General features: G+C 39.0%; 1 protein-coding gene across 2 annotated transcripts in view; it reads right to left on the bottom strand.

The window, feature by feature from the left end:
* Positions 1-3,960: 3,960 nt before the first annotated feature.
* Positions 3,961-27,643, bottom strand: part of LOC122064363 — a 66,087-nt gene continuing 42,404 nt past the window's right edge. For both annotated transcript variants that reach the window (XM_042628078.1, XM_042628079.1), the window contains exons 14-16: positions 9,892-9,938; positions 9,004-9,717; positions 3,961-4,400 (exon numbers count right to left, since the gene is read on the bottom strand). In XM_042628078.1, coding sequence (XP_042484012.1) covers positions 4,019-4,400; positions 9,004-9,717; positions 9,892-9,938 — 1,143 coding nt within the window. In that variant the 3' untranslated portion in view covers positions 3,961-4,018. The remainder of the gene's footprint in view (positions 4,401-9,003; positions 9,718-9,891; positions 9,939-27,643) is intronic.

Here is a 27,643-nt window from a genome sequence, read left to right as displayed (position 1 = left end):
ATTTCTATTCTGATAAATGGTGGTCCTGTCGGTTTCTTTGGAGTAGGTCGTGGCCTTTGTCAAGGAGATCCGATCTCTCCTATCCTCTTTATTCTGGCTGAAGAGGTCCTTTGTAGAGGTCTCACACATTTAACTATTTCGGGAAAAATGAAGGCTCTGCCCGGTCCTAGAGGAACCATAATCCCCTCCCACCTCCGTTTTGCTTATGACATTTTTGTCTATATGAATGCCTCTGCTTCATATGTTAGAAATCTTCAAAGCTTTCTATTCAGATATCAAGAATTTTCTAGGCAGCAAATTAACCTGGATAAAAGCAAGTTGTTCTTTGGCTAAGTGGCCCCTCACAGAAAAAGTTTATCTCTGATACCTTGGGTATCCCTATATCAAGGCTTCCACCCAAATACTTGGGAGTTGAGATATTTAAGGCAGAGTCACAAAGAACTATCAATTTCCCTTAATGGATAGAATCAAGTCCAAGTCCAAGTTAGCTGGTTGGAAAGGAAAGCTTCTCTCTCTGGCAGATTGAGTGGAATTAGTCAGATCAATTATCTCTAGCATTCCCATCCATAACTTTGCAGTTTATTGGTGGCCTCAATCTTCCATCAAGACTATAGAGTGATGGATGAGAAATTTTATTTGGTTTGGGGATGTAGAGAAGTAGCAGAAGATAGTTGTCAAGTGGGAGTCCATTTGCAAACCCAAGCAGGAGGGTGGTCTAGGAATTAGAAGAATGCATGATGTTAATAAAGCTTGCTTATGCAAGCTTGCCTGACAAATCAAGCATGAAGACTCCATCACGAGTAACTTCTTCAGAGCTAGATTCGTTAATGCTGATGGCTTTCTGAAACTTGGCTATAAGTCTTCATCAATCTTTCCTCGGTGGAAGAAGGTATGGCAGTTTGTATCTGATTTTGAAAGTTGGTCTGTTGGAGATGGGAAGAGTATTAATTTCAGGCTTGATTGGTGGTTGGACAAAAATCTCTTGCTGACGGTTCCAGCCTGGATTTGAATCTATTCAAAGGAACTAATTTAAAGGTGGTTGATTTCATCTTTGATCACAAGTGGTGCTTCCCTCCAGTTAATTCCTTTTATCTCAATGATTCATTTGCCAAGGCTTCTGAGATTCATGTTTCAAGCTCAGTAGATGTTTGCCACTGGACCCTCTCTTCTTCAGGGGCTATCTCTACTTTCTTACCATGGGAGGAAATAAGGAAGAAAAATCCCAAGGTGGCCTGGTTCTCCTTAGTCTAGAAATAAAAAATTCAGCCTCATCAGCGTTTTGCTCACAAGAGATTAGCCACTGATGATGAAGTTCATAAACGTGGTGTGCATATGTCCTCTAGGTGTGATCTCTGTGATTCAACTGAAGAATCAACTGTCCACCTCTTCTAATCATGCAGCTATGCCTCTTATTTAAGGAATAATTTATGTGATCTCTTTGGTTTGCATTGGCCATCTTTCAATGGGATTGAAGAGTTTTTTCAATGGTGGAAGAGGAAGGCTAAGCTGTTAAATTTTAAAGATGTCTGGAATTACGGGGTCATCCTGGTCCCCTATTTCCTGTGGTTGGAAAGAAACTCAAGATGGCATGATGGGTCCCATCTCCAAAGTCAGCGCTGCTTCTCCATACTTCAAAGAGAAATCAGATCGCTTTCCTTAGTTTACTGTGGAAAAGTTCTCTCCATTTTTGATCTGATATGTGCCAGGCGCCTTGGCATTCCAAGAAACTTTTATAAAAGAAGAGAGCCTTTGGAAGTCTTTTGGTGCCCTCCTCATCCAGGTTGGACTAAGCTGAACACTGATGGTTGTTGTTTAGGCAAACTAGGCGAGGCTGGTATAGGAGGGATTTTCAGAAATAATGAAGCAAAGGTAGTCTCAAATTTTAGGGAACCAATCGGGGTTAAAACCAACTTCGAGGCAGAATTTCTCGTAGTGATCATGGGCATATAATATGCTAGAGCTAGTGATATTCGGAAACTCTGGATTGAAATTGATTATGGGGCGATGGTGACCCTCATCTCAAGAGGTTTAGTCCCTTGGTTCGTCTTCCAAAGGTGGAAAGGGCTACAGCCCTATTTGGAGTCCGTTGATTGGAAAGTTTCTCATTGTTTCAGTGAGGCAAACTCTATTATAGATTTTCTGCCAAACTCATTTGATATCTCAATTCCTATAGAGAATTGGCCCCCTTTGAGAGTTTTGGACTTGGAGCAGGACGTTGCTTTACGTCCTCGTTTCAGATTTGTGTAATTTTTTTGGATTGATTTTCTTGAAGGCCTGATGGCAATGCCAAAGGTGGGGATTCAGCTTTCATGTTTTCTTCCTTTCTTCGCGTTGTCTTTCTTTGTCTCTATGTACATTATTTTTCATTCTTTTTAATACAATTTCGGACCTTTTAGCGGAAAAAAAAAAAAAAAAAGCATGATGTAGTTTAGGTACGTGACCATCTCACTAGGTATGCATGAAAGAACTTTACTTCGAGCCGTTGTTCCTCGACATAGATCCCTTCCTCCTCATAATTAAATTGTGAAAAAAGCGGTGAATAGCTGCTTACTTAGTTGGTCAGTGGCTTGCTAGAGATTGATTCTCTTGTTTCACATTTGCGCCATAAGGCACCCTTCTCACCCCACCCCACCCCTTCCCTCTCCCTCACTTACACCACTCCCGACACTGGAGAGGATCTTAATTTCCCTCCCCTCCCCTCCCCTCCCCTCCCCCCTGCCTTGTAGTGATTAAAAAAATTCTCTTGTGGCTGTAGTTATAATTCCATTGGGCAGTTAGATAATATAGACCCACAAAAAAGGCCATGAATGATATGAAAGTGATTTTGAGTGACAAGAGTCAATCACCATAAATAACATTGAGAATAAACCATTGAAGAGCAATAGGGAGTGTAATGGCTAATGAACTCTTCAATTAATTGGCACCCAATTAGTGATCCAAAGGGTAGACATGGGGATATGCACCCATAAATCTTTTTTCTATAGCTAATTCAAGTCCATAACTTTTTGATGAAATCAGTTTATTCAATATAACGTGAACATTTGCATTCTTCTCCACTTGGTGAGGCTCAAAAAATTAAAAAGTAAAAAAAAAATTAGCACACTATCAAAAGCACAATGAGCCTTACCTCTGCTTGTCATTGTTCTTATGGTGTTCCCCATGATTCTATTGAATCCTAAAAAATTAGGCTTTAAATCCAAATCCTAATAATACCAGGAAATTTAACACCCATTATTAAAACACTAGCTTTAATTAAAGTATTTCAACCCATATAGGATTGGAAAATCATAATGTATAATTCCAAGATAAAATTCAACTGAATTATAACTCTGATTGAGCTGAAATAATAGATGAGTCTTTAACGCAACAATCAATCACTGTGATGAGAAAAATCAATTATTATTACAATTTAGAGAGTGCAATTGAGTAGGGAATTTTGGTCATAGCATCCTCTTGCAATTTTGTGCATATTATTTTTCTCCAGGCATCATTTAAACAGACCAAACGGTATCCCCACGATGAAAGGTTATTCAAAATATTCTCACCTCTACATAACAATAGAAACTAGGTCCCTATCCCCATATCCAAACACACTACTTTTAAACCATTTTGGAAGGTTTTGCACATTCAAATCTTAGGAAAGATACTGCCACAATATATGTACTACGTTCAACACTTCAGCCATTGGATAGGAATACTTAATTCTTGTGTGCCTATCCAGTGACTAAAGTGTTGACCACATTTCAGTCACTTTTTCCCATGCTTTTACAGCTTTTTTTCTGTGGTCTACTCAAGGAGAATACATCAACTCGGAGAATTTGGATCAGTAGAAAGCGTTCAAATTGCACCCTTACCATAAAAATGCAAAGTTGGCTGTGAGAATCTCAGCGAATATAAATTTTAATTTTTTTTTTAAGAATCCTCATGAGTAACCAGATTTATATGCCCTCCAACTTTAAATATTCTACCCAAAAAAAAAGTATAATATAAATCATAAAGACTAGAACAAGCATTTGTCTTACACTGGGGATGCAGACAGTAGAAATGCCGGTTGAAATTTCTGTAGTAATATTCCACAAAAGGGACAGAATGGTTTCAAGGGCACCTCAAAGGCATTCGACTCAGTTAAGGACTTTAAATCTATAGAGTTTGAGGACATTCTAAAAAGAGTCCAGGGTGCCAGTTTCTTAGCCCTTCTTTGACAGCATAGACAGAACCATGATACAGTAGTATTGAAAACCTGCATAGAAACTGCACATCTTTCTAATTTAAGGCTCTGGCCATCTTCCCTAGTACACTCTGCACCTTTGCAGAAAGCAACTTCTGGAGATTCAAATGGAACTGAAGCACAACAAAAGCTGCATTTCTCTTCAGCTACATCATCACAAGTTGGGGGTATCCTGTTGGTCAAGGAAAGATAAGAGAAGATAATAAGATGTTCAAATAGGGTGACGAATACTACTAGCAGCATGGAATATTTGAAAGTCAATGAAATTTAGCACTAGGCTATCACGACTACAGATGGAAAAAAATAACTCTTGCAGCAACATTTTCATCAACAAAGAAATAAAAATGAAAGGAACATGAATCATTCGAAGAGGATCAAAAGAGCAGTCATCAATCATATGTGTCTGCTGATGGAATATATATATTGGGGGTGAATGTTTGGCCCCGACAGCCCGAACCTACCCTATGAACAAATAGGGCCTGGGCTAATATTTCTAACCATGAAGGCAGCCTATGGTTAAAAAACACTTAACATTGGGCCCAACCCTAATTTTAACCCTGATTTATATAATGTGATTTAATGATTTATATAATGTGCTATTGACTTATTGTGTTTATATTTGTTATATTAAAAAAAAAAAAAAAAAAAAGAACTTTGTGTTATAACATTTCCCTCGCTCAGTATATAGTCTTTTAGAAACCGTAACCCCTGGCAAAAATCAGGGCTAATCAGGGCTGGGTTGGGTTGGCATGAGCCCGACAGGGTTTTGCTCAGGCATTAGCTTGGCAGGGTTAGGTTGGGCCCGGGTTGAGTTTAGGGGACCTAGTTTATATTGCTAAAAGTGACTACACTAGGCTAATAACGTGAGTTTAATTTGGGTTATTGGATTACAAAATCAATGGATTGGTAGGTTCTATACTGCCACTATATAAAAGAGTGACAGAAATGTGTTAACAATGAGCATTATTGCATCCTTAAAAAGAATAATTTCATTTTGAGGTTTGGTGATTGATTGATATAATCACAACAGAAGACATACTCTGTTTTATAGTTGTGTTGACCACTGATGCAGTAAATATTGCCCAATTGGGGTTAGACAAACCTTATTCGGTTCTAATTTATAAGCCCATATATAGAGGCTTAAGTCTGCGCATAGGAATTAGTACCAAGAGTCTTAGTTTGCTATGTTAAAAGACCAAGTTAGATTAGGTTACTTAATAAAGAGTCCTGTTTTGACTATTAATTTAAGGCAGTGTGCGAGAGTGATTACAAGTCCTTTTACAAGACAATTTAGAAAATTTAAAAAGTTATAAATATATATACTCCCCCTATCAACTGGACATATTTTGAGTATTTTTTTTGGAGTTGCGGAGCTGTGCATTACAGGATTGAGATCCGATCTCATTCCTCTTTCTTCTAATTCTGTTCATCTTTCTTTTCAGGTGTGATCTCCAATCCCTTTTCTATTCTACTATTCTTATTGCTATATCTTATTATTACTTTTATAATCTGTGACACCCCTGTTTTCCTCTAAATTTCAGATTGCATTACTCTTCCTATATCTCTGTAGTTGGTGATCAGTATTGCCTAAAAGGTATACTTCCCTACAGAATTATGATGTAAAATTCTGATTATAGCAACTAGAATTCTAGCTCCAAAACTGCAGTCCTGTTTTCTTAGTGCCATTAGGAATCGTTTGTTAGACATTTGGCTTTGGCATTGTGCTGATGGTTGCATTGGCAGAGTGGTACGGTGTACGATATTGTTATCATTGTTAACATGGCTCGTGTTATGATTTCCAATGGTTTCGGATGTATTTGGAGGCATAGGTACGTGTACGCTCCATTCAGAACGTGCCGAGATGAGCCAGGATGAGCTAGACATGTGTACAGCATGGTCTAGTTGAGGTAGGATGCATTTGGTTGAGTAGCATATTTGTAAACTCCTTTTGGGTCATGCCGTGATGTCGATGACGTTACTAGATAGTTGTGCAACATGTTCCAATTGAGTTCAGGAGCATTTGGTGAGTAGCTTATTCGTATCGTCTGTTTGGGTCGTGCCATGGTGGTCAGTGATGTGGTTGATGAAGTAGCATAGGTATACGAGCCACATGGCACAGAGTTGGCAAGGAGGCATAGTTGTGCGCGGCACAGGTAGCTGGTGTGCGTAGGTGTTGAGGTAGCTAGTGTGCGCGGCACGGCGTGGCACCTGCCAGCCTCAGCTGGCACGACCAACACATGGGTGACTTGGTGTGACAGAGCCATGGGGTTGCCATGCGTGACTGCAAGGAAAATGGCTCGGCCATTGGGGCCACAGCTAAGAGCTGCATTGCATAGGTGTTGGCCAAGGGACATGAGCTTGGGACTTGCATGCCTGAACCAAGAGAGCGGAAGTGGTCAGCAAAGGAAGTCTTAGCGCTTATGGCATTTCATCGAGTAGGTGGTGGAGTTAACTTGACAAGAAGGGTGTGAGGTATTCTTTGTGATTTCCAAGGAGTTCCCATGGCCGAGCGATGCGCATTACGCCAATATGATTCGAGATCGAAGGCCTAGAGTGAGGCACGCAATCTGGGCGTAAGTAGTTCTTGCGCAAGCCTCCTCATTGGTCTTGTGCAGCTTCTGTTGGGTGCTTGGGGCTACATAGTGGCCTCTATTGATTTGGTGTTGCAGTAGTATTGCATCAACGCCATCGAAGATCTTCTTTATTCTAATCTGGTGCACCCAGATCTCTTGAACAGATACAACTAACCTGCCCTTTTGAAGTGAATCTAATGGTTCATAATCAAGCCACTGGCTCGTGACAAGCTATTCTTCTACAGGTCTTAGTAGTGCTTTGTACATCGTCACAATTTCATTGTAACAAGCCCATTAAGTCCCTAAAACAAATCACGACTGTTGTATCCCCATTCATAATTTGGGCATATCTTGGCCATTTCAGGGCCAAATTAGGTCATTCAAATTGCAGATTTTCAAGAAAAACATGAGGAACAGTGTGGGATGGTGTGTCGTCTTGAAAGAAAGCTCCACAATTCCAGATTTGGCAACGAAAGTGATTCTATTTGTTGAGAGCTTTGGGAGTGCTTCAAGTTCAATGTTAAGCCTTGGTTGAGCTTCTTTAAAGATATTGATGGCAAAGGGTGTTAGGCGTTTGAGATGCTAGGAGATGTTCAAGTGGTTTATCCACTTAGGTAAACCCTTTTCTCCCTCTCTTGTAATTGACTAGGTAGTGTTAATTTGAGTTAAAATACCTAGTTGAGAGTAGTTTTGTGTTGGGGGATTTAATTTTTATCATTGTAAGGTTTGCGAGTAGTCCTCACAAAGTGTTTGTTAAATTTCATAATACTACACAGTGATCCACAATTTTAGCTGTGAGTGGTGAGTTGTAGCCTCAATTTTGTATTATCAAAAACCAAACCAAGAGTAGCGTATCGGGCAATATATAAAACCCGTGTCACTACTGTTCCATGGAATAGGCTCATTGCCAAACCACATAAAACCCTTGTGCCATGATTGTCTATATTGTTGTGGATAGAAGCATGGTTTTAAGTATCGGTACGTGGTACGATATGTACCTTATCGGCCCTTACCAATACGATACATGAATTTTTAAAATCCTTTAGTATTGATATGTATCCTACGATACATACCGATACACACTGATACACCATCGATACTCATCAATACTATATGGAAAAAATAAAGGTGAAATATACGCTTCGGTACGTATCAGTGTGCATCGGTATGTATCAACTAATACATACCGACACAATGCACTATGGTCATATAATGGCCAAGATGGGTCATTTTAAAAAAAAAAATCGATTTTTTTAGGGGTTTTTGTTCCAAAGTTGCTGCCAGCTATATTTCACTCTAACTAACGTGGAAATCAAGGTTGGGAACAAGGATTTTACATTTATGGGACAACGACAAACCTTGAATTTTTAGTGTGATACCCTCAATTTAGTGTTTATGCATAATAAATGTTATCAATAACTTTTTTTAATAGATGTTTTTATGCAAAAGTATATAAAAAAGTGTTTCCTATCCATTTATGTGTGTATCTTTAACGTATCTTAGCGTATCTCCGATACGATATGATACCCTCCGATACGTATCTTAATTTTGGCCGACTGATACGGCGACCGATACCGATGCTTTAATCCTTGGATAGAAGCGCTATGGTGTGTGACCGCAGGATGGATGTGCTCTCTTGATAGCCCTAACCATTCTTGGTTACAAATGGGATTGCACACGATCTGAAGCTGGTAAAAATGGGATTTCCCCAGCCAGTGATGTTCAGTTGTGTGTGTTGAAGATTTAGGAAGAAATTTGAAGACCTACTGATTCACCCCCACTCTCAGTAGTGAAGCCGGTTCATCACTGTTTGTGTTGGTTAGACCACTTCTCTATTTTTGGAGATAATTTGCAGAGTTGTTCTACTGGTTCTAACAAATACTCGATCTGGTTTGTAGTTTGTTCTGATATCTTAGGCCAAAGTGATAAATTTTTTTCCTATTTCTGGTCTACATTCTCTGTTTTGGAATCCTGGCAGTACTAATATTTTGCTGAATTTTTCTGATTCAGAAATCCATTACATGACCAACCATTTCACCAGTTTAAACAACTTAGATTAAAATAAAAAAATAAATATACTAACATAAAAAGGAAAAACAAAAATGGCTGGGGCAATCAATAATGTAATTCAAAATAAAAAAGATCTCCCCCCCCCCCAAAAAACAAAGATAACTAGAACTGAATAGATGAGGGAAGAAGTACCTTCCATGCAACTCTCCAATTTTTGATCTCAGGAATTTAAGCGGATTCTGTACCCAGTCTAGGTTCATTGAAACCCACTGTTTCATCAGCGCAACACCAACTGGGAGCCAATATCTTCCTGTAGAAATATTTGCAGCTGAACAATTTCCATGACCTAAAACAGCAGCAAAACTAATGCCCACAATCCTCTCTCTTAGCTGTTTTTCACTGTTGACAAGTAACTCGATCCATGGACTTGATTTCTCATTTTCAAAACCATCAATTCTTTCTAGCTTATGCTGTTTGTTGTTAAGTATATCGGCCCTGAATTCTGATAGTATTACCCTTCTACAGATAATGTTGAGAAGGTGCAGCTGACGAGAAGGAATATTGAACACATATCGTGATGCCTGAAACAAGACGTTTTCAGTTGAAAAGCCCTCAGGGCAGACATCAAGCCAACTTGAGAGCCATTTAATCAGTACAGTGTCCACAAAATTTGGAAAAGCTAGCTTGAAAGCTGACAATGCTGCAATGACATCCCAAAGAACCAGCGTTTTTTCAACTTGATCATACTGCTTTAGAGACCACAAAAGGTTAGACTCCCAACAGGCCAATTCAGTCTTAGAGAAACCAGCCGAAGTTTCATTTTCAAATACAGGAGGATATGTGTCCGATGGAACTTCCACTTGTTGCCCGCCAATCCAGAAGAATTCAACAACAGCCTTTTGGACCCTGAGAATGTTGCATTGTAGAGGTAAGTTTGAATGGAAGCAAGCAAATTAAGGCAACCTAAACAGTAATCTTCTGGTTTTGAAATGCTTTTATGTCTGAAAAGGAACAGGAGTGGATATAAGGGTAATGCCAGTTGAGCAAGACAACGAAGAACCATAAGGGGAAAAAAATCACCTTGCTTGATACATTGGATCCAAAAAATCAGCATCAAAGCCACGAACCTGGAATCAAAACACAAATTTTGCTTCTTAGACCCTGGTATTGTAGTGTAAGGAAACAGTAACGGGATGTAACGCGGGGATCTAAATCCAATTTTGGAGGCAGTAACTGTGCCGCAGCCTCCTGCCTCCCATGGTCACTATTAACGTTAAGGATAGTGAATGTACAAAACAAAACAATGAATTTCCAACAATCATCATGCAGTCATGCTAGTTCCCGCAACTACAACTCCCTCTTCACATATTCCACATAAAAAAGAAGGATGAGTTGCACCAAGATGACATGGTCAAATTCATAAGTAACAACAGAAAGTATTGCGCTCATGTATTGGAAAATTAAATATTTCAAAACAAACAAAATATACAGATAATTCCAATTGGGGTTGATGAAAGAATAACAATTTAACCAATTTCCTGGACCCTGGATTTCTTTGCTACATTGTGGAAGAACTATAATGGGCTGCACAAAAAACATAACAATGGTACAATCATGGTTCAAATTTTGAAACTTTCCCTATTTTAGGGAACGCAATATGATGCATTAGGTGAATATAAAAATGCCAAATATTTACTTATGTTCCTAAAAATTTGGCAATCCTTTATTGATACCAAATTTTCAGTGCTAACTGTTTGTTAAAAGTTCCAAATATCATTAAAACTCAGGAAACTTCACTAAGTAGATTCTTTCAACAGAAAAACTTAGATAAATCTCAACAAAATACATTTCTTTCGAGATATATACATACATATATATATATAGGAGGTTAGGTATGCTACCGGCATTCCTAAAGCTAGCGGTTCAACCAACGGGAGGGCTGGGATGGGAGGGGCATAGGGGATTTTTCCAAGAAGAGAGAGAGAGAGAGGGAGAGAGAGAGAGATCTGGGTATACCGGAAGACTACCCAGCCTTTTCCCTTTATATATATATATACCACTTTACTCCTATTTAGAGAATAACAGAATTTAATTTCCCTAAATCTGCTTGTAACCGAGGTGGCTACAATTTTTGTCTAAAGTCAGAAGCCCATTGTCTTTCACACATTAGGGATTAATCTGTCACTTCACTTGTAGTGTACGCCAAAAAAAAAAAGAAAGTAAGAACACATGGTGTAGGGGTATTTATGTATCTTCGTATTAAAATTTAGGAGGCAACAAGATGATGTTTGGATACTGGGACAAACCGGGAAAGGGATGGAAGTTAGTGCTAGTGTGTAATAGCTGGAAGAAGTTCCCAGAAGTGCCCTAAGGTTGCCAAAACATCGGAATATACAGTTTGAGATGAAGCAGATGCCAAAGTTGACGTCGATGTTGGTGACAACAAAGAAGAGGATGAGTGGGTGTTAGATGTTGTCATATGTGTATAAGGGTAAATCTGTCCTTAGGAATATTACTTAAGGATATTATCGACATGTACCCATGGTTTAAAGTATCTCCGATACGATACGATACCAGTCCAATACGTATCTTAAATTTATCCGACCGATACCGATAATTTAATCCTTGATCTTTAGAATATCTTAGCGTATCTCCGATATGATATGATACCCTCTGATACGTATCTTAATTTTATCCGACCGATACGGATCTTTAATCCTTGCTTGTACCTGTAAGTCACTAATTATAAATAAAGGGGCTGTCACATTGGTAGACCAAGTGTTCCTCACATTGGATCATGGTATCAGAGCAATGAGATCATCGTCGGTCTCTGCCCTAGCCACTGCCCCCTTCTCTCTTTTTTTCTTGTTATCTCTCTTCTCCACCTTCCACCTCCTCCTTCCACCACTACCTTATTTCTCGCCTTCTCCCCACTCTTGAAGAGCCTATTGTAGGTCACCAAGAGCCTTCTCCTTCACACTTGGGCTCTCAAATCTCTTTCCTAAAACCTAAGAGGCCCTCTCCTATAATCAACTTCTAATTTTTAGGGTTTTTTGCAAAAATCGATTTTGATGTTAGGTTTTTTTATCCTTGTTTGATGCATCTATCTTTGATGGTTCTTTGAGCAGCTATTATTGTGCCACCTTTACCTATTGTGTGGTTTGTTTTCCACGGAGCCAAATCGACTAAACAGGATTCTCCTCCCTTCACTTTTTGGGTTTCAGGGTTTTCACCCTGCTTTTTGGGTGTTGGTGCTGCCTGTGATTGGTGATACAGCATTTTGTGGCTTGTTCTAGTCATCTACCTTCATCCTTGCTTACTTCTCTTGCATGGTCACTATTTCAGATTTTACCGCTGAATCGACTAGATCTGAAGGGGTTAGTATTGGATCACAACAGTCTTAGAACTTCCCTATTAGCTTAGTTTGTTTAGATGGGAAAAACTATTTGACGCGGTCCCGTTCTTACTATCTCTCCGTTAAAGCTCATGGCTATGTAGGTTATCTGACAGGAGCAACAGTCCAGCCCACTACTCCTCGTCCTACTCAGCAATATTGAGTTATGATGACTCATTGGTCATGGCTTTTCTTTTGAATTCTATGCAACCACATATTGCTTGTGGTTACTCTCTCTTGAATACCGCAGCCAAGATTTGGAAGGAAACTCAGTACATATACTCTCCGGCGGCCCAAGTTTATGATTTGTGCAAGCACCTTCATGAAACAAAGCAGAAGGACCTCATCCTGTACCAATACTATACCGAGTTGCACACCTTGTGGCAGGAGCTTGACTTTTATGACACCTATCAGGCTACTTGCACTGCTGATGCTATTAGCTTCAAGAAACGTGAGGATCAATTTCGTGTCTATGATTTTGTGGCTGGTTTGAATTTAAAGTATGATCAGATTCAAGCCCAAGTACTTAGCCGTGATCTTTTCCCTACCTTAGAACAATCTTATTCATTGGTTCAGTTGGAGGACATCCGTCGTGATGCTATGCTACAGCCTTCTACTACTCCTGATTGTTTGGCCTTACTCCTTGGATCTCATCCTCCAGCCCACACAGATCCGACTCGTACTACTGATCGTTCCACTTCTGATAAGGAACCCATTCAATGTGACTACATGGTGGTCTCTATTTACTTGACGATCTAGCAACATTGAAAATGATTGGCGGTGGTAGACTGCATGGTGGTCTCTATTTGCTTGACGATGATACTCCTTCAGTTGGTTAGGCTCATCAAACAGGATCTCCTTCCACCTTTGAATCTATGCTACTTCTTTGGTATAGACGATTAGGTCATCTTCTAGTTAGCTCTTTAGTTAGGATTTTTTAAAATTTATTTCAGTATTGTAATCACCGAGACTTTTTATCTGATGCCCGTGTTTTGGTCAGTTTATTCCAATTTTAATAAAAGAAGTTGATCTCCATTTCTGTTGATACACTCTGATGTTTAAGGCCCTACCCAGTGTACTTCTATTCATGGTTATCTCTGGTTTGTGACATTTATTGACTGCCATACATGGGTTACATGGATATATTTGATGCACAACAAGAGTGAGGTGTTCCAATGTTCTAAACTCTTTCACAGCATGGTTCTTACATAGTTTAACTCCACCATCAAGAATCTACGGAGTCACAATGGTAAGGAATATATGGAGGAATCGTTCCAGCCTAACCATGTTGCCCACGGAAAATTCTTCATCAAACCAGTTGCGTTGATACACCAGCTCAAAATGGTGTCACTAAACACAAGAACAGACATCTCTTGGAAGTGGCCCGCGCTCTTCTCTTTGAGATGAATGTTCCTTCTCAGTATTGGAGTGATGCTATGATGGTTGTTGCTTATCTCATCAATCGGATGTCCACTCGTGTGCTTGATTTTAAAGCTCCGACTACAGTTCTCCAGGGCTTCTCCACATTTCTTATACCTCCAAAAGTCTTTGGTTGTGTTTGTTTTGCCTGGAATCACCATGTCCATGGCAAATTGGATCTCCAAGGACTCAAGTGCATGTTTATTGGCTACTTTGCTACCCAAAAGGGGTGGTATCGATATTACCACCCACCAACTCGCCGGCTCTTTGCTTTTCTAGATGTCGTGTTCCATGAAGTGCTCCTTACTACCCTTCGGCACCTCTTTGTGGGGGATTCGTCTCTATTGGGTAAAGATGTGCTGCCTCTGGTTGTTCCTCTCTTTGATACTGCTCCTATTGATACCTCTCTTTAGTGGGAGACACCAGTTTAGCCCACTCCAACTTTGCTCATGAAACTGTACGTCCGTCGGACTCAGAATCATGAACAACAAATAGATACCACCACAACGCCACCTTCCCCATTAAACAAACTGCCATCTCCTGATCTAGACCCTACTTCTCTACCAAGTAATGCTTCTTCTAATGTCTCTATTGTCTCTGAAGCACTAACAACAACTGCTTTATCCACATCAACTCACTAGGTGACAGGAGCCATGGCACGATACTCAAACTCTGCTCTAGACCTAGCCACAACAGTCTGCATCTTGCTTTCCAAGACACAAGATTACCTCCAACAAATGTACAGTGCCCAGTAGTTGATCGCTTATCAACAGGAGATCCAACCCAATCAGCATCACAGAAACCCTCAATGCGACCATGTCCATGATCAGAGTAAAGCAAACCACGACCTAGCCTTTTTAAGATATTGTAGAATACGAATAACAGCATCCCAATGAAATGTTCGTGGAGATGAAAGGAATTGACTCACAACACTGACAGGAAAGGCAATATCAAGCCTAGTCACTGTCCAATAATTAAGCATTCCCATCAATCTTCAATACTTCTCAGGATCATCTAACAAGTCACCACTTTCAACTGTAAGCTTCAAATTTGGATCCATAGGAGTATCTGAAGGCTTGGACCCTAACATTCCAGTCTCTGTCAGTAAATCCAGAACATATTTTATCTGAGAGAGGAAAGTACCTTTTCTTGACTAAGCAACCTCAATACCCAAGAAATACTTCAATCATCCTAAATCCTTGGTCTGAAACTTCTATTGTGGATGTGTTTTCAGACTTTGGATCCCTTTAATATCATCTCCAGTGATGACAATATCAACATAAACAACAAGAAATATCCTTCTTGTTCCAGACTTCAAATAGAATACTGAATGATCACTGTCACACCTTGACAGACCAAACTCACGAACCACATCGCTGAACTTGCCGAACCATGCTCGAGGAGACTACTTCAAGGCATACAACGAATTTTTTAGTTTGCACACCGTACCAGACTCCCCCTGAGCAACAAACCTTGGTGGTTGCTCCATATAAACCTCTTCATGTAAATCACTATGACGAAAAGCATTCTTCACATCGAGTTAATATAACGGCCAATGAGAAGATGCAATAAGAGATATCAGAATGCGAACAAAAGCCAAAAGCCAACTTGGCCACAGGAGAAAAAGTATCCAGATAATCAACCCCATACACCTGTGCGTAGCCCTTGGCCACTAACTGAGCCTTTAATCGAGCAAGAGAACCATCGAGTTTACTTTAACGGCACAGACCCACTGACAACCAATAGCGTACTTACCTAGAGGTAATGGAATAAGATCCCAAGTGTGATTTGTATCCAAAGCCAATAACTCCTCTTCCATAGATGTCCTCCAACCAGGACTAGACAATGCTTATGCAACAGACTTAGGAGCAGGATGACAAGACAGTGGAAAGACAAGTATGAAAAGAGGAAGACAGACCAAAATAAGAAACAAAATTGGAAATTAGATGTTGGGTATAGCTCTGAACACCCTTGCGCTGTCCAATGGGAACATCAATATCAGAAATGGAAATACCTAGATCAGGGACCGTAAACGAAGTTGATGAAGTAGGAACCGTAGAGACAGGGGGTGCAGAATCTGTACAAGGACGACAACTGTAGATGATCGTACTAACTGCTGGTGGAGGCACAACTATGGAAAGTGGTGGCTGGTGGCACCACTGTATCTACAGTAACCCGTGGAGAATAATTTTGAACAACATATAAAGGAAGATCATCATCCATGTCAGACATAACAATGGACTCATCGGGATAGGAAACTGACTAAAAGAATGATACATCAACAGTAACAAAATATTTCTGAAGTGTAGGGCAATAACAACGATAACCTTTTTGAGTACGTGAGTAACCCACAAAGATACACTTAAGAGCACGTGGATCCAACTTTGACAAACTACGATGATAATCACAAATAAAGCAAACATAACCAAAAATACAAGGGAGAACAAATAAAGGATCAGAAGGAAATAGCAGAGAATGGGGAATAGCACCCTATAATAATGATGAAGGCATCCAATTTATAAGATAACAAGCAGTTAAGACTACATTTGACCAAAACAGTTTGGACACATTCATCTCAAACAAAAGAGACCGAGCAACCTCCATTAAATGCCTATTTTTTCGCTCAGCAACATCATTTTGTTGGGGTGTGTCTGAGCAAGAAGATTGGTGTATCATACCACATCCAGCCATAGACTGAGAGAAAGGGCCAAAAAAGTATTCCTTGGCATTATCACTTTGTAACACCTTGATGGTGACATTAAACTGATTCTGTTCAGCAATAAAGGTACAAAATAGAAAGTAACTCTGAATGATGCTTCATTAAAAAAATCCAAGTCACTCTAGAATAGTCATCAACAAAAGTAACAAGGACCCTATACATCCGAAAGAACTAAAGAAAAAGGGTGAGCAAACCGTTTGTTGACTCTAGGTGGATAGCTTACATGGTGAAGCTTCCCAAACTGACACGACTCCCAATTTAAAGTGGAAATATAATGGAAACGAGGATCAAGCTTTTGTAAACTCTGCAAAGATGGATGTCCTAGGCGACAATGGATTTGATGGGGGCTAAGGATACTTGAACATACAACGGAAGTAGAATTGTCTTCAAATAGATAAAGCCCCCCCCCCCAACTCTATGACCTCTACCAATTGCTTTCTTTGACGTAAGGTCCTGAAAAGCACATGACTCAGGAGAAAAAGTTATAGAACAGTTATAAGCTTGAGTAAACTTACAGAAAAAAGGTAAAATGGAAAATTGGGTAACAGATGGACAGAAGATAACGACAAAGAACAGTTAAGATGAATATTTTTAGTGCCTTTGTTTAGTCAATGTGACAGTAGCAGAAGACTCTTGAAAGGAGGAAAATATACTTGACATACCAGACATAGGGTCTAATGTGCCTGAATCAATACTTCAGGGTCGAGAAGATGAAGAAAACATGCAGTAACATTACTTGTCTGGGCAAAAGTAGCAGTTAAAGGTTGAGGAGTCTAAAATTGAGTACACCATGCAAATTCATCTATCATCTTGATCATTTTTCCTTCAGATTGTCTAGGCTAAGAAGGCTCAATAACTGCTGCTAAATTAGCAAACTGTTTCTGAGGAGGTTTACAATGAAGTTTCCAACAGAAGTGTCAATGGTGGCATGTTCATTTTGCCCCTGAACCATCTGAAGTGTTAGAAGTACCAGAAGATTGACCCTTATTACTTCCACTACTAGCATTAGGAGCACCACCTCGATTATAATTCTGAGACATAAGAGTGGAGCTCTCCGTTGGTGTAGGTGAAGGATCATGAGAATTCCCTCAAGCTACTAGTAAAACTCGGGAAAAGATATCTGCAAGAGAGGACAATTTATTACCTCCAATAATTTGGGATCGGACAACATCATACTCTGATACAAGTCCACCCAAGAAACCCATAATTGCGAGTTGTTCCTGGTGGTTCTGCATCTTCTTAACATCACTACTAATAGGAAGTAGAGAGTTCAACTCCTCCTACATCCTCTTAAAATCAGCAAAGTATTGAGACAGAGGTCTACCCTTTCGATCAACCCTATAAAAATCCTGAGATATCTCATAAATACGGGAAAGGTTATTCTGACCAAAATATAGAACGTTCAAATAACCCCACAACTCCTTTCCAGCATCGATGTGTAATAATATCAACGATAGAGTTATCCATTGAGTTCAACAGTTAGCCCAAAATACGTGCATCAACAGTGTCCCACGTAGAATCCTTGGCAGATTTCTCTTTTATAAGATGATCCTGCTGTTCTTGGCCAGTTATTTATTTAGTTAATACCAACTGTACAATTTTCTTCCATTGTTGAAAATTTACAGCTCCTACAAGTTTCTTCTCTATAATTCTATGAGAGGATGAGGATATCACCTCAATAACAGTACTTTTTGGCTCAGTGTCAGCCACTAAAGAAAAATAAAATACCAGGGAACAGGAAATCAGAAAAAAAAAATCACACAACTAATTGATCTTATGTAACTGACCAATCTTGATTGAAGAAGAACTAAATTGTCACAAAAATCACCAAATCATGAAGAATTAGCTCAAATCGTAAAACCCTAGTTTAGGCCAATCTAGGGTTACCTGCGGTTTTGGTTGTAAAAGGGTTTTTCAAACTGAGCTCCAGACAAAAAGATGACCAAAATCGACTTTGGTTTTGACAGCTTTGATCGATTTTTCAACTTCTTGAATACTTCAATCTTCAATCCAAAAAACCAAGCCAACAACCACTTGCAGTTACTTAATGCTAATCCTTCACACCATATGATTGAATACAGCTTAATCAATCCTTCATCCAAAAATCCACCAAACTAGGGGATGAAACCACCCCCTCTAAAAATCATAGAGCCTAAAAGGAACTAGTAACAACTTGTGATGGAGAGAAGGGTTGTTATTTATGAAAGAAGAAAGTGCTTTGATTGATTTTTGCTTGAGGATTGATGAGCACAATAATGTGTGAAATCTTAGGGATATAAGTGCACATTTTGCCCCACTTTGGATAGTACTACTTTTTTTTTAGTTTCCAAGTCTATAAGAGAAAGTGCTTAAAGTGAATCAAGAACCAATCCAAAGGTGGGACTCACTCATTGGTACTACATCCTCTCTCCTACAAAATCCTGAAGATTATTCTCTCTCCTTGCCACCTCACCAGATCTTGAAGATGCTATACAAAGAGTCCTTTCTGATTTAATCAAGATTGCAAGATATTGGTTAATATTGGAAGGAAGGAATAGAATTTGTTAATTTTGGAAACAAATTCTCTTTTTTCTCACACAATATCTCAGAAAATGAGGATTTTTACCAAGATTTAATTTAATTTCATTTTCTTTCTTTTCTTAAAGAAGACTTGTAGAAGGAAGGAGGTAAGACAAAAGCCCTACAAAAGCCCCTTCCTCCCCCCTCCTATTTATTATTATTCCCCTTAGTTTATTTTCTAGTTAATGCTTAGTTTTCTTATCTCTCTCCCTTTCTCACTCTCTTTAGTTTTAGTTCTTCTTTATTTTTGCTTTAATCACTTTTGTAATAGTTTTTTATGTCAATTAATGCAAGCACTCTTTTATTCTTATTCAGCCTTTTATGTTTATGATTTATGCAATTAAGTTGTAATTTTTAAAGTTATAGTTCTAGGCTTAGATCTAGGTGACAAGATCACGAGACGTGGAGCATCTTTTTTTTTCAAGTTCAGTTTTTTTTTTTCAAGATTTGTTTTCTCTAGTACTAGAAATTTCAGATTTGGTTTATTCCAGATCTGGTTTTTAGTACTGGTAGTATCTCAAATCACCCAAGCTTTCAAGTTCAAGCATTGATTCAAGTAAGTAGGCTCCTTCAGTAATCTTCTCTCCCCCCTCTCATTCCCTCTTCTAACTATCCTTTCTTTCTTAATTTTGGATTTTAATTTTAGTCGTTACATTATTGCTATCCCTTTCCCTCAAGGTTCATGGCTAGTGTATGTGTTGGCTTTGCCCCTCCTAGCCATAGAACCATCAATTTATTGCTTTTATTTTAATTGTCTCCCTTTTTCTAAAGCCAAGTAGAGTAACCCTTGTAAGAGTGACTCTTTGGTCAAGTAGGGAAGCTCATATTATGATGCATCCCTCGGGCTAAGTAGAGAAACCTACTTGTGAGTCTCTCTCTAGCTTTTTCCCCTTTCTTTTCCTTTTATTGTTTTTTTAATTGCGTGGGTCATTTATTTTTCAGTTATTTATTTATTTAATTTTAATTGTGTGGCTTGCGTCTTTAAATTTTTAGTTGACGAATGGTTAGGACGTTATTTTAGATACATATGTTTAGGACGGTAGTTAGAATTAGATCACAACCATTAATAGGTTCACTTTCGCATTATTTAAAGAAAAATAATAAAGTGGCTGCTCTCTCTGAGTTCGACCCGTAGCTACAATGATCCGTACGCTTGCCGTTACATTTAAAATCTCAAACAAGTTTTTGGCGCCGTTGCCGGGGAGATAGTTCCATGTTATTTTTCGCTTTCTTTTGGTAAATCGGAGTGTTTTATTTGCTTTGTTTTGTTTTAGCTTTTCTTTTATTGAATTCCTGAGAAGATCAACTTGCAATAATTGTTGTATCAATGGAGGTCGTCATGCCTCACAGTATGATAAAGACAGGTTTCGCCCTGTAGCAGTACCTCAGGAATTGACCTGAGCAACCCCAGATCCTTGCCGGTAAGCTCCCAAAAAGCCAAAAAAAATCAAAAAAAAAAATTTTTTTTTCCATTCTTTTCTGCTTGTCTTACTCTAGTTGTGGGTAGTTTTCTGTTGCATGAGTGTGTGGACCCGTGATTCTACCAATCGTTTAGTAAGAGTACCTATTTTAAGAATAGCAAAACAACCTAAGCCTACTTTAAAGGATAGATTCTACCCAGCCAGGGCAGCCCAACCTTCTTGCATTAGATTATCAACTGCCGCAGGGAACAATTATGAGCTTAAAACTCAATTCATCACTATGTTACCCCACTTCCATGGGCTATCCTCCGAAGATGCTTATTTGTTCCTAAGAGAATTTGAGGAGGTTCGTGTCCTCATTAAGATACAACAGCTCAGTGATGATGCTGTTAAACTCAGATGCATTACCTTTTCGCTCAAGGATGGAGCAGAAAGATGGTTATATGGGCTGCCAACTAATTCCATTACCACATGGGATCAATTTACGGTAACGTTCTTAAGAAAAAATTTTCCCTTGCATAAAACAAACTTAAGAGCAAGATCATGCAGTTCCGACAAAAACCTCAAGAGTCATTTTCTAGACTCATGGAAAGGTTCCAAGACCTTCTCCAAGAGTGTCCCCATCATGGGATTAACAAATTGTATCTTTGCCAAATAATTTATGAAGGGATAGACTACCATACCAAGCAAATGTTAGAGTCTATGTGTCCTACTGGCTTCATAGCTTATGCGGACAAAAATGAAGCTTGGAACTTTTTGGTTGACCTAGCTGAAAAGACAAGAGAATGGGAGTCTACTTAGGAAAGTGAGAACTATAGGAGGTAAAGGGTACTATGTCGATGGGATAGTAGTCAAAGAGGTCCATTTAGATAGCCTCATTAAGAGAATAGAAGCCCTTGTCCCTAAAGCACATGCCCCAGTCCACCAAGTCCAAAATCAGGTCTCTATGTGCAATTGGTGTCACTCCCCTGGACATGTAATGGAAGAATGCCCCAACAGTTCTGGGGGCAATGAAAGTGTTAATGCTCTTTACCCAAACAACCCGTTTAGCAACACTTACAATCCAGGGTGGAGAAATCACCCTTATTTTTCATGGAGCCAAGGGAATCAAGGAGCTCCATCCAACTTTCACAACCAAGGGCAGCCTAGTCCCCAGAGGCCCAATTTTCCACCACTACCTAATTTTTTCCCTCGACCTAATCTAGGTCTTCAGTCTAATTTTGCTAGGCCCCCTGTCCATGCACCTTATCAACAACCCCCGGGGTTTACATCCACTGGAGAGGCGACAAGAATTAGTGAGCTAGAAAAAAACATAGCCCTTCTCATGACAAGCCACAATAATGTGGAGAGACAACTCACCCAACTTGTCAGAATCATGCATGAGAAGGAGAAAGAAAAATTGCCTAGTCAGCCAAAGCCGAATCCTAGACATCAGGTGCTGACTCCACAAGGGCTACCTGCTCCTCAGCTCAATGTTGTACAGAGTCAACACCAAGGGCCCTCCAACCAGTGTAATGCGGTATATGCCCTACGGAATGGCCGAGAGTATCTACGGAATGGTACCACTCATTCTCCACCATCTGATCTTTCTATTAACACTCCGACTATCGAGGCTACTATTGTGCCTCCCATTCCAGGTTCATTAGATGGACCTGAAGAGATTAAGGATGTTTTGGTGGAAGCCATAAAAAATGATTCTATTAATGAGAGAACTTCTGACAGTGTTTATGTTCCTCCTATCCCCTATCCTAACCATTTGATGAATAAGAAGAAGACAACTTCAATGGAAAAAATTTTAGAAGTCTTCAAGAAGGTAGAGGTAAACATCCCTCTTTTGGATGTCATAACTCAAATCCCAGCCTATGTCAAAGTCTTCAAAGACTTATGCACTCACAAGTGTACCACAAGTGTGCCCAAAAAGGCATTTTTAGCAGCTAATATCAGTTCAATGATCACACAACCTATAACAGCCAAGTATAAGGATCCCGGGTGTCCGACCATCTCTTGTGTCATTGGCAACACTCGTGTTGATCATGCCTTACATGACCTTGGTGCAAGTGTGAACCTTCTACCTTATCATGTTTATCAACAAGTTGGATTAGGAGATTTAAAAGCTACAGGGACAACTCTCCAGTTGACCGACCGTTCTGTCAAGATTCCAAAAGGGATGGTCGAAGATGTCCTACTTAAGGTAGGAGAATTTATTTTTCCAGTCGATTTTATTGTTTTGGACACCAAACCCTTCACCACTAAGGATAAGATCCCTATTATTCTTGGAAGACCATTTATGGCTACCAACAATGGATTAATCAATTGCCGGAATGGTCTACTAAGGATATCTTTTGGCAACCACACTATGGAGTTCAACATGTATAGGTTGGGCAAGCAACCGATAATTTCTTCTGATGATATTGATGAAGAGATCAATATGCTTGAGGATTTTTATGATGATATTGTTAAAACTTTTGACATTGACTTTGATTCAAAATTCCAAGAGTGTATGGAATAATTAGAGGATGATACTGAAAATTTCTTCTCTGATGTTTGGAGCCTTCATACACCCATGGAGCCCATTGGTCCTCTATCAAATTCTCTTCCCAAACACTCAATTGTTGAGCCCCCTAAGCTTGATTTGAAAGAGTTTCCCTCTAACTTAAGGTATGCCTTATTATGAGAAGATCAAACTCTACCAGTCATTATCGCCTTAGATTTAACTTCAAGTGAAGAGGAAGAGTTGATCAAAGTTTTAAAAGAAAACAAGGAAGCCATAGGTTGGACCATGGCAGACATTATAGGAATTTGCCCCCTCAATCGTTCAACATCATATTCATCTCATGGAGGATTCAAAACCTTCTAAAGAACCTCAAAGAAGGCTAATCCTATGATGCAAGAAGCTATCAAGAAAGAGATCCTAAATTCTTAGATCATGGTATCATCTACCCTATTTCTGATAGCAAGTGGGTAAGTCCAGTGCACGTGGTGCCAAAGAAGTCAGGGGTCACAGTAGTCCAAAATACTGAAAATTAGTTGATCCCTACCCATGTCCAAACAGGATGGCGTGTGTGCATTGTCTACAGAAAGTTAAATGCGAAAACTTGGAAAGACCACTTTTCTTTGCCTTTCATTGATCAAATGTTAGAGCGGTTAGCCGGACATGAGTATTATTGTTTCCTTGATGGTTATTCTGGCTATAACTAGATTCCCATTGCCTTAGATGACCAACACAAGACCACCTTTACATGCACCTATGGAACCTTTGCTTATCGGCATATGCCTTTTGGGCTTTGTAATGCCCCTGCCACGTTCCAAAGATACATGATGAGCATTTTCTCTGATATGGTGGAGCATTTTTTAGAAATATTTATGGATGATTTTTCTATTCATGGCTCCTCATTTTTTAATTGTTTGCATCATCTTTCTTTAGTACTCAAACGATGCAAAGCGACTAATTTAGTCCTCAATTGGGAGAAATGTCATTTCATGGTCACACAGGGCATAGTGTTGGGTCATGTCATTTCCAAAGAAGGGATCAAGGTCGATAGAGCTAAGTTGGACTTAATTTCTAATTTACCACCTCCCAAGTCAGTTAAGAACGTTCGTTCCTTCTTAGGTCATGCAGGTACGTTGGTTCATCAAGAACTTCAGTCACCTGGTTAGACCTCTCACCAATCTTTTGGCTAAAGAGCAACCCTTCGAATTTTCTAGTGAATGCCTCATGTGCTTTGAACAATTAAAGAAGGTGTTGACTACAACCCCCATTATTCAAGCTCCATTATGGACTGAGCCCTTTGAATTAATGTGTGATGCATCTGATTTTGCTATAGGGGCAGTCTTAGGGCAAAGAGTCGATAAACTTCCTCGTGTTATCTATTATGCTAGTAGAACTCTCAATGATGCACAGCTGAACTACACCACAACTGAAAAAGAATTTTTAACTGTTGTATTTGCATTAGAAAAGTTTCGTGCATATCTAATAGGCTCTCATGTAATTATTTACACTGACTATGTAGCTATCAGATACCTTATTCAGAAAAATGATGCCAAAGCACGTCTTATCATATGGGTTTTACTTTTGCAGGAATTTGACCTAGAAATTAAGGATAAGAAAGGCAGTGAAAATTTGGTTGCAGACCATTTGTCCCGGTTACCCAATTCTATGACTGTGAATACTCCAGTTAACGAGTATTTTCCCGATGAGCAACTCTTTGCAGCATCTAGTGAACCTTGGTTTGCAGATATTGTAAATTTTTTAGTTACAAACAAGACTCCGGATCATTGGTCTTCCCAAGAGAAGTACCGTTTTCACTCACAGGTTAAGTATTTCTTTTGGGATGATCCTTACCTTTTTAAATCATACCCTGACCAAATTATCCGGAGATGTATCCCTAATCATGAGCACCATTTTATTCTTTCCTTTTGCCATGATCAAGCTTGTGGCGGCCATTTTGGGCCTACTAAGACTGCAGCCAAGGTATTGCAATGTGGATTTTATTGGCCCAGTCTCTTCAAAGACGCCTTTGCTTATTGTAAGGCTTGTCCTTCTTGTCAGTCTTTAGGAAAAATCAGTAGAAAGAACATGATGCCTCTCAACCAAATCCTCGTGGTTGAGGTTTTTGATGTTTGGGGACTAGATTTTATGGGCCCTTTCCCTAAGTCATGTGAATATGAATATATTTTGTTCATTGTGGACTATTTGTCCAAATGGATTGAGGCTTGTGCTTGTAAGACCAATGACCATAAGGTGGTCATTCAATTCTTAAGGGAAAACATTTTTTTCCCGATTTGGTACCCCTAGAGCTATCATTAGTGATAGGGGAAAACACTTTTGTAATAAGCCTTTTGAGGCCTTAGTGAAGAAGTATGGGATTACCCACAAGTTGGCTACCCCACACCACCCCCAAACCAGTGGGTAGGTAGAAGTGTCCAGATCAAGCAAATTCTAGAGAAGAAAGTTAACCCAAATCGAAAGGATTGGTCTAACCATCTGTTTGGATGCTTTGTGGGCGTATAAGACTGCTTACAAGACCATACTTGGTCAATCCCCATACCGTTTGGTATACGGGAAAGCCTGCCACCTTCCTGTTGAGTTAGAACATCGTGCCTTTTGGGCGATTAAGAAATTTAATTTTGATTTGTCTACCACAGGAGTTCATAGAGATCTCCAGCTATCTGAGTTGGAGGAATCGAAATGATGCCTATGATAGTGCAAAAATTTTCAAGGAAAAGACTAAAGCTTTTCATGATAGGCACCTTGTTAAGAAATCTTTTATGCCTGGTGATAAAGTTTTGTTGTACAATTCTAGATTGCATATCTTTCCAGGAAAACTTCGTTCTCGGTGGGAAGGTCCTTACCTTGTGCAAACAGTATTCCCCCATGGTGCCGTAGAGGTTATGAATCTACCCACTCGGGAAATTTTTAAAGTTAATGGGCACAGTTTGAATCCATTCCTTGAGTCGCCTTCAATGCATGATACAGAGGTCATGATTCTCCATTAGCCTCTTTATGATGATACTTGATCCCATTTGATAATTTCCTCTCCTTTGTCCTTCTTATTCTATTGTCTTATCATTTTTTTTTTCTTTTTCTGCATTGAGGACATTGCACAATGTAAGTATAGGGGAAGGTTTGACTGTTTAGAACTTGAGGTTACTTTTAAGAGTTTTCCGGTGCTTCATACACACCCTACCAAAAAAAAAAAAAAAAAAAAATTGAGATCTAGGACCCATCTTGGTACTATAATCCCTATTGGGAGGATGGTAATGAATATATGTCTTGATGTGGGACCTCACTTAAATGATTTAGAGATACTTGTCTTAAGGTGTAGGACCATTTGTTAATTGGTGTCCTTGTTCTTAGGTTAGGAGTTGAGACCATATTCTTGGCATGGTATAAAAAAAATATGATATGGATATGCAAAGAAAGTGAAAATTGGTCAAAAAGTAGAAAGTAAGTATAGAATTTCTAGGAGCTAGACAGAATACTGCGCCTCATGAAGCGGGGTGTTTTGATCAAACCTCTTAGGAAGGAACACTTCCGAAAAGAACTTAGCATCACTGTCTTTGTTGGCATATGCATAAAGCGAAGCTACTTAGTAACTTGGGTTTCTAGTGTTTGCTCCACCATATTATTCAGGCCAAATGAAGTTTATGGTCCCTACCTTACAATACGGTTTGCCTTAGGATTGATCATGCCTTAGAAGATTCAAGGGTCGTCTCTATTTGATATGTGTGATTGTTCCTAAATCTAGATGGAGTATTAAAGTTCAAGTGTGGGGGTTCCTCGGTTGATGTGCTCTAATTGAAAGAGTGTGTGTGTTTTGTAGTTATTGGAAACTTTAAATGGTAATTTTTCAAGTTAATTTGAATTTTGGGTGTATATTCAGTGCAAACACCTACGAGACACAACTCGTCCACTAGGGTAACTTAAGGGTTTAAAGGCTTGTTGCATGTGCTAAATGCAACCGTGATTCCTACAAAAGTGAGTTAGGCTTTTCTTTCATTTCTTTATTTATTTGTCTTTCTCGAGGACGAGCAAAAGTCAAGTATGGGGGAATTTGATGAGCACAATAATGTGCGAAATCTTAGGGATATAAGTGTACATTTTGCCTCACTTTGGATAGTACTACTTTTATTTTTTTATTTTTTATTTTTTTTAGTTTCCAAGTCTACAAGAGAAAGTGCTTAAAGTGAATCAAGAACCAATCCAAAGGTGGGACCTACAAAATCCTGAAGATTGTTCTCTCTCATTGCCACCTCACAAGATCTTGAAGATGCTATGCAGAGAGTTCTTTCTGATTTAATCAAGATTGTAAGATATTGGTTAATATTACAAGGAAGGAATAGAATTTGTTAATTTTAGAAACAGATTCTCTCTTTTCTCACACAATATCTCAGAGAATGAGGATTTTTACCAAGATTTAATTTTATTTTATTTTCTTTCTTTTCTTAAAGAAGACTTGTAGAAGGAAGGAGGCAAGGCAAAAGCCCTATAAAAGCCCCATCCTCCCCCCTCCTATTTATTATTATTCCCCTTAGTTTATTTTCTAGTTTATGCTTAGTTTTCTTATCTCTCTCCCTCTCTCACTCTCTTTAGTTTTAGTTCTTCTTTATTTTTGCTTTAATCACTTTTGCAATAATTTTTTATGTCAATTAATACAAGCACTCTTTTATTCTTATTCAGCCTTTTATGTTTATGATTTTTGCAATTGAGTTGTAATTTTTAAAGTTATAGTTCTAGGCTTAGATCTAGGTGACAAGATCACGAGACATGGAGCATCTTTTTTTTTTTTCAAGTTCAGTTTTTTTTTTTTTTTTTTTTTT

This window comes from Macadamia integrifolia, unplaced genomic scaffold, assembly GCF_013358625.1.
Source record: "Macadamia integrifolia cultivar HAES 741 unplaced genomic scaffold, SCU_Mint_v3 scaffold1628, whole genome shotgun sequence".
Taxonomy (NCBI): domain Eukaryota; kingdom Viridiplantae; phylum Streptophyta; class Magnoliopsida; order Proteales; family Proteaceae; genus Macadamia; species Macadamia integrifolia.
This window is presented reverse-complemented; position numbering and strand designations above follow the sequence as displayed.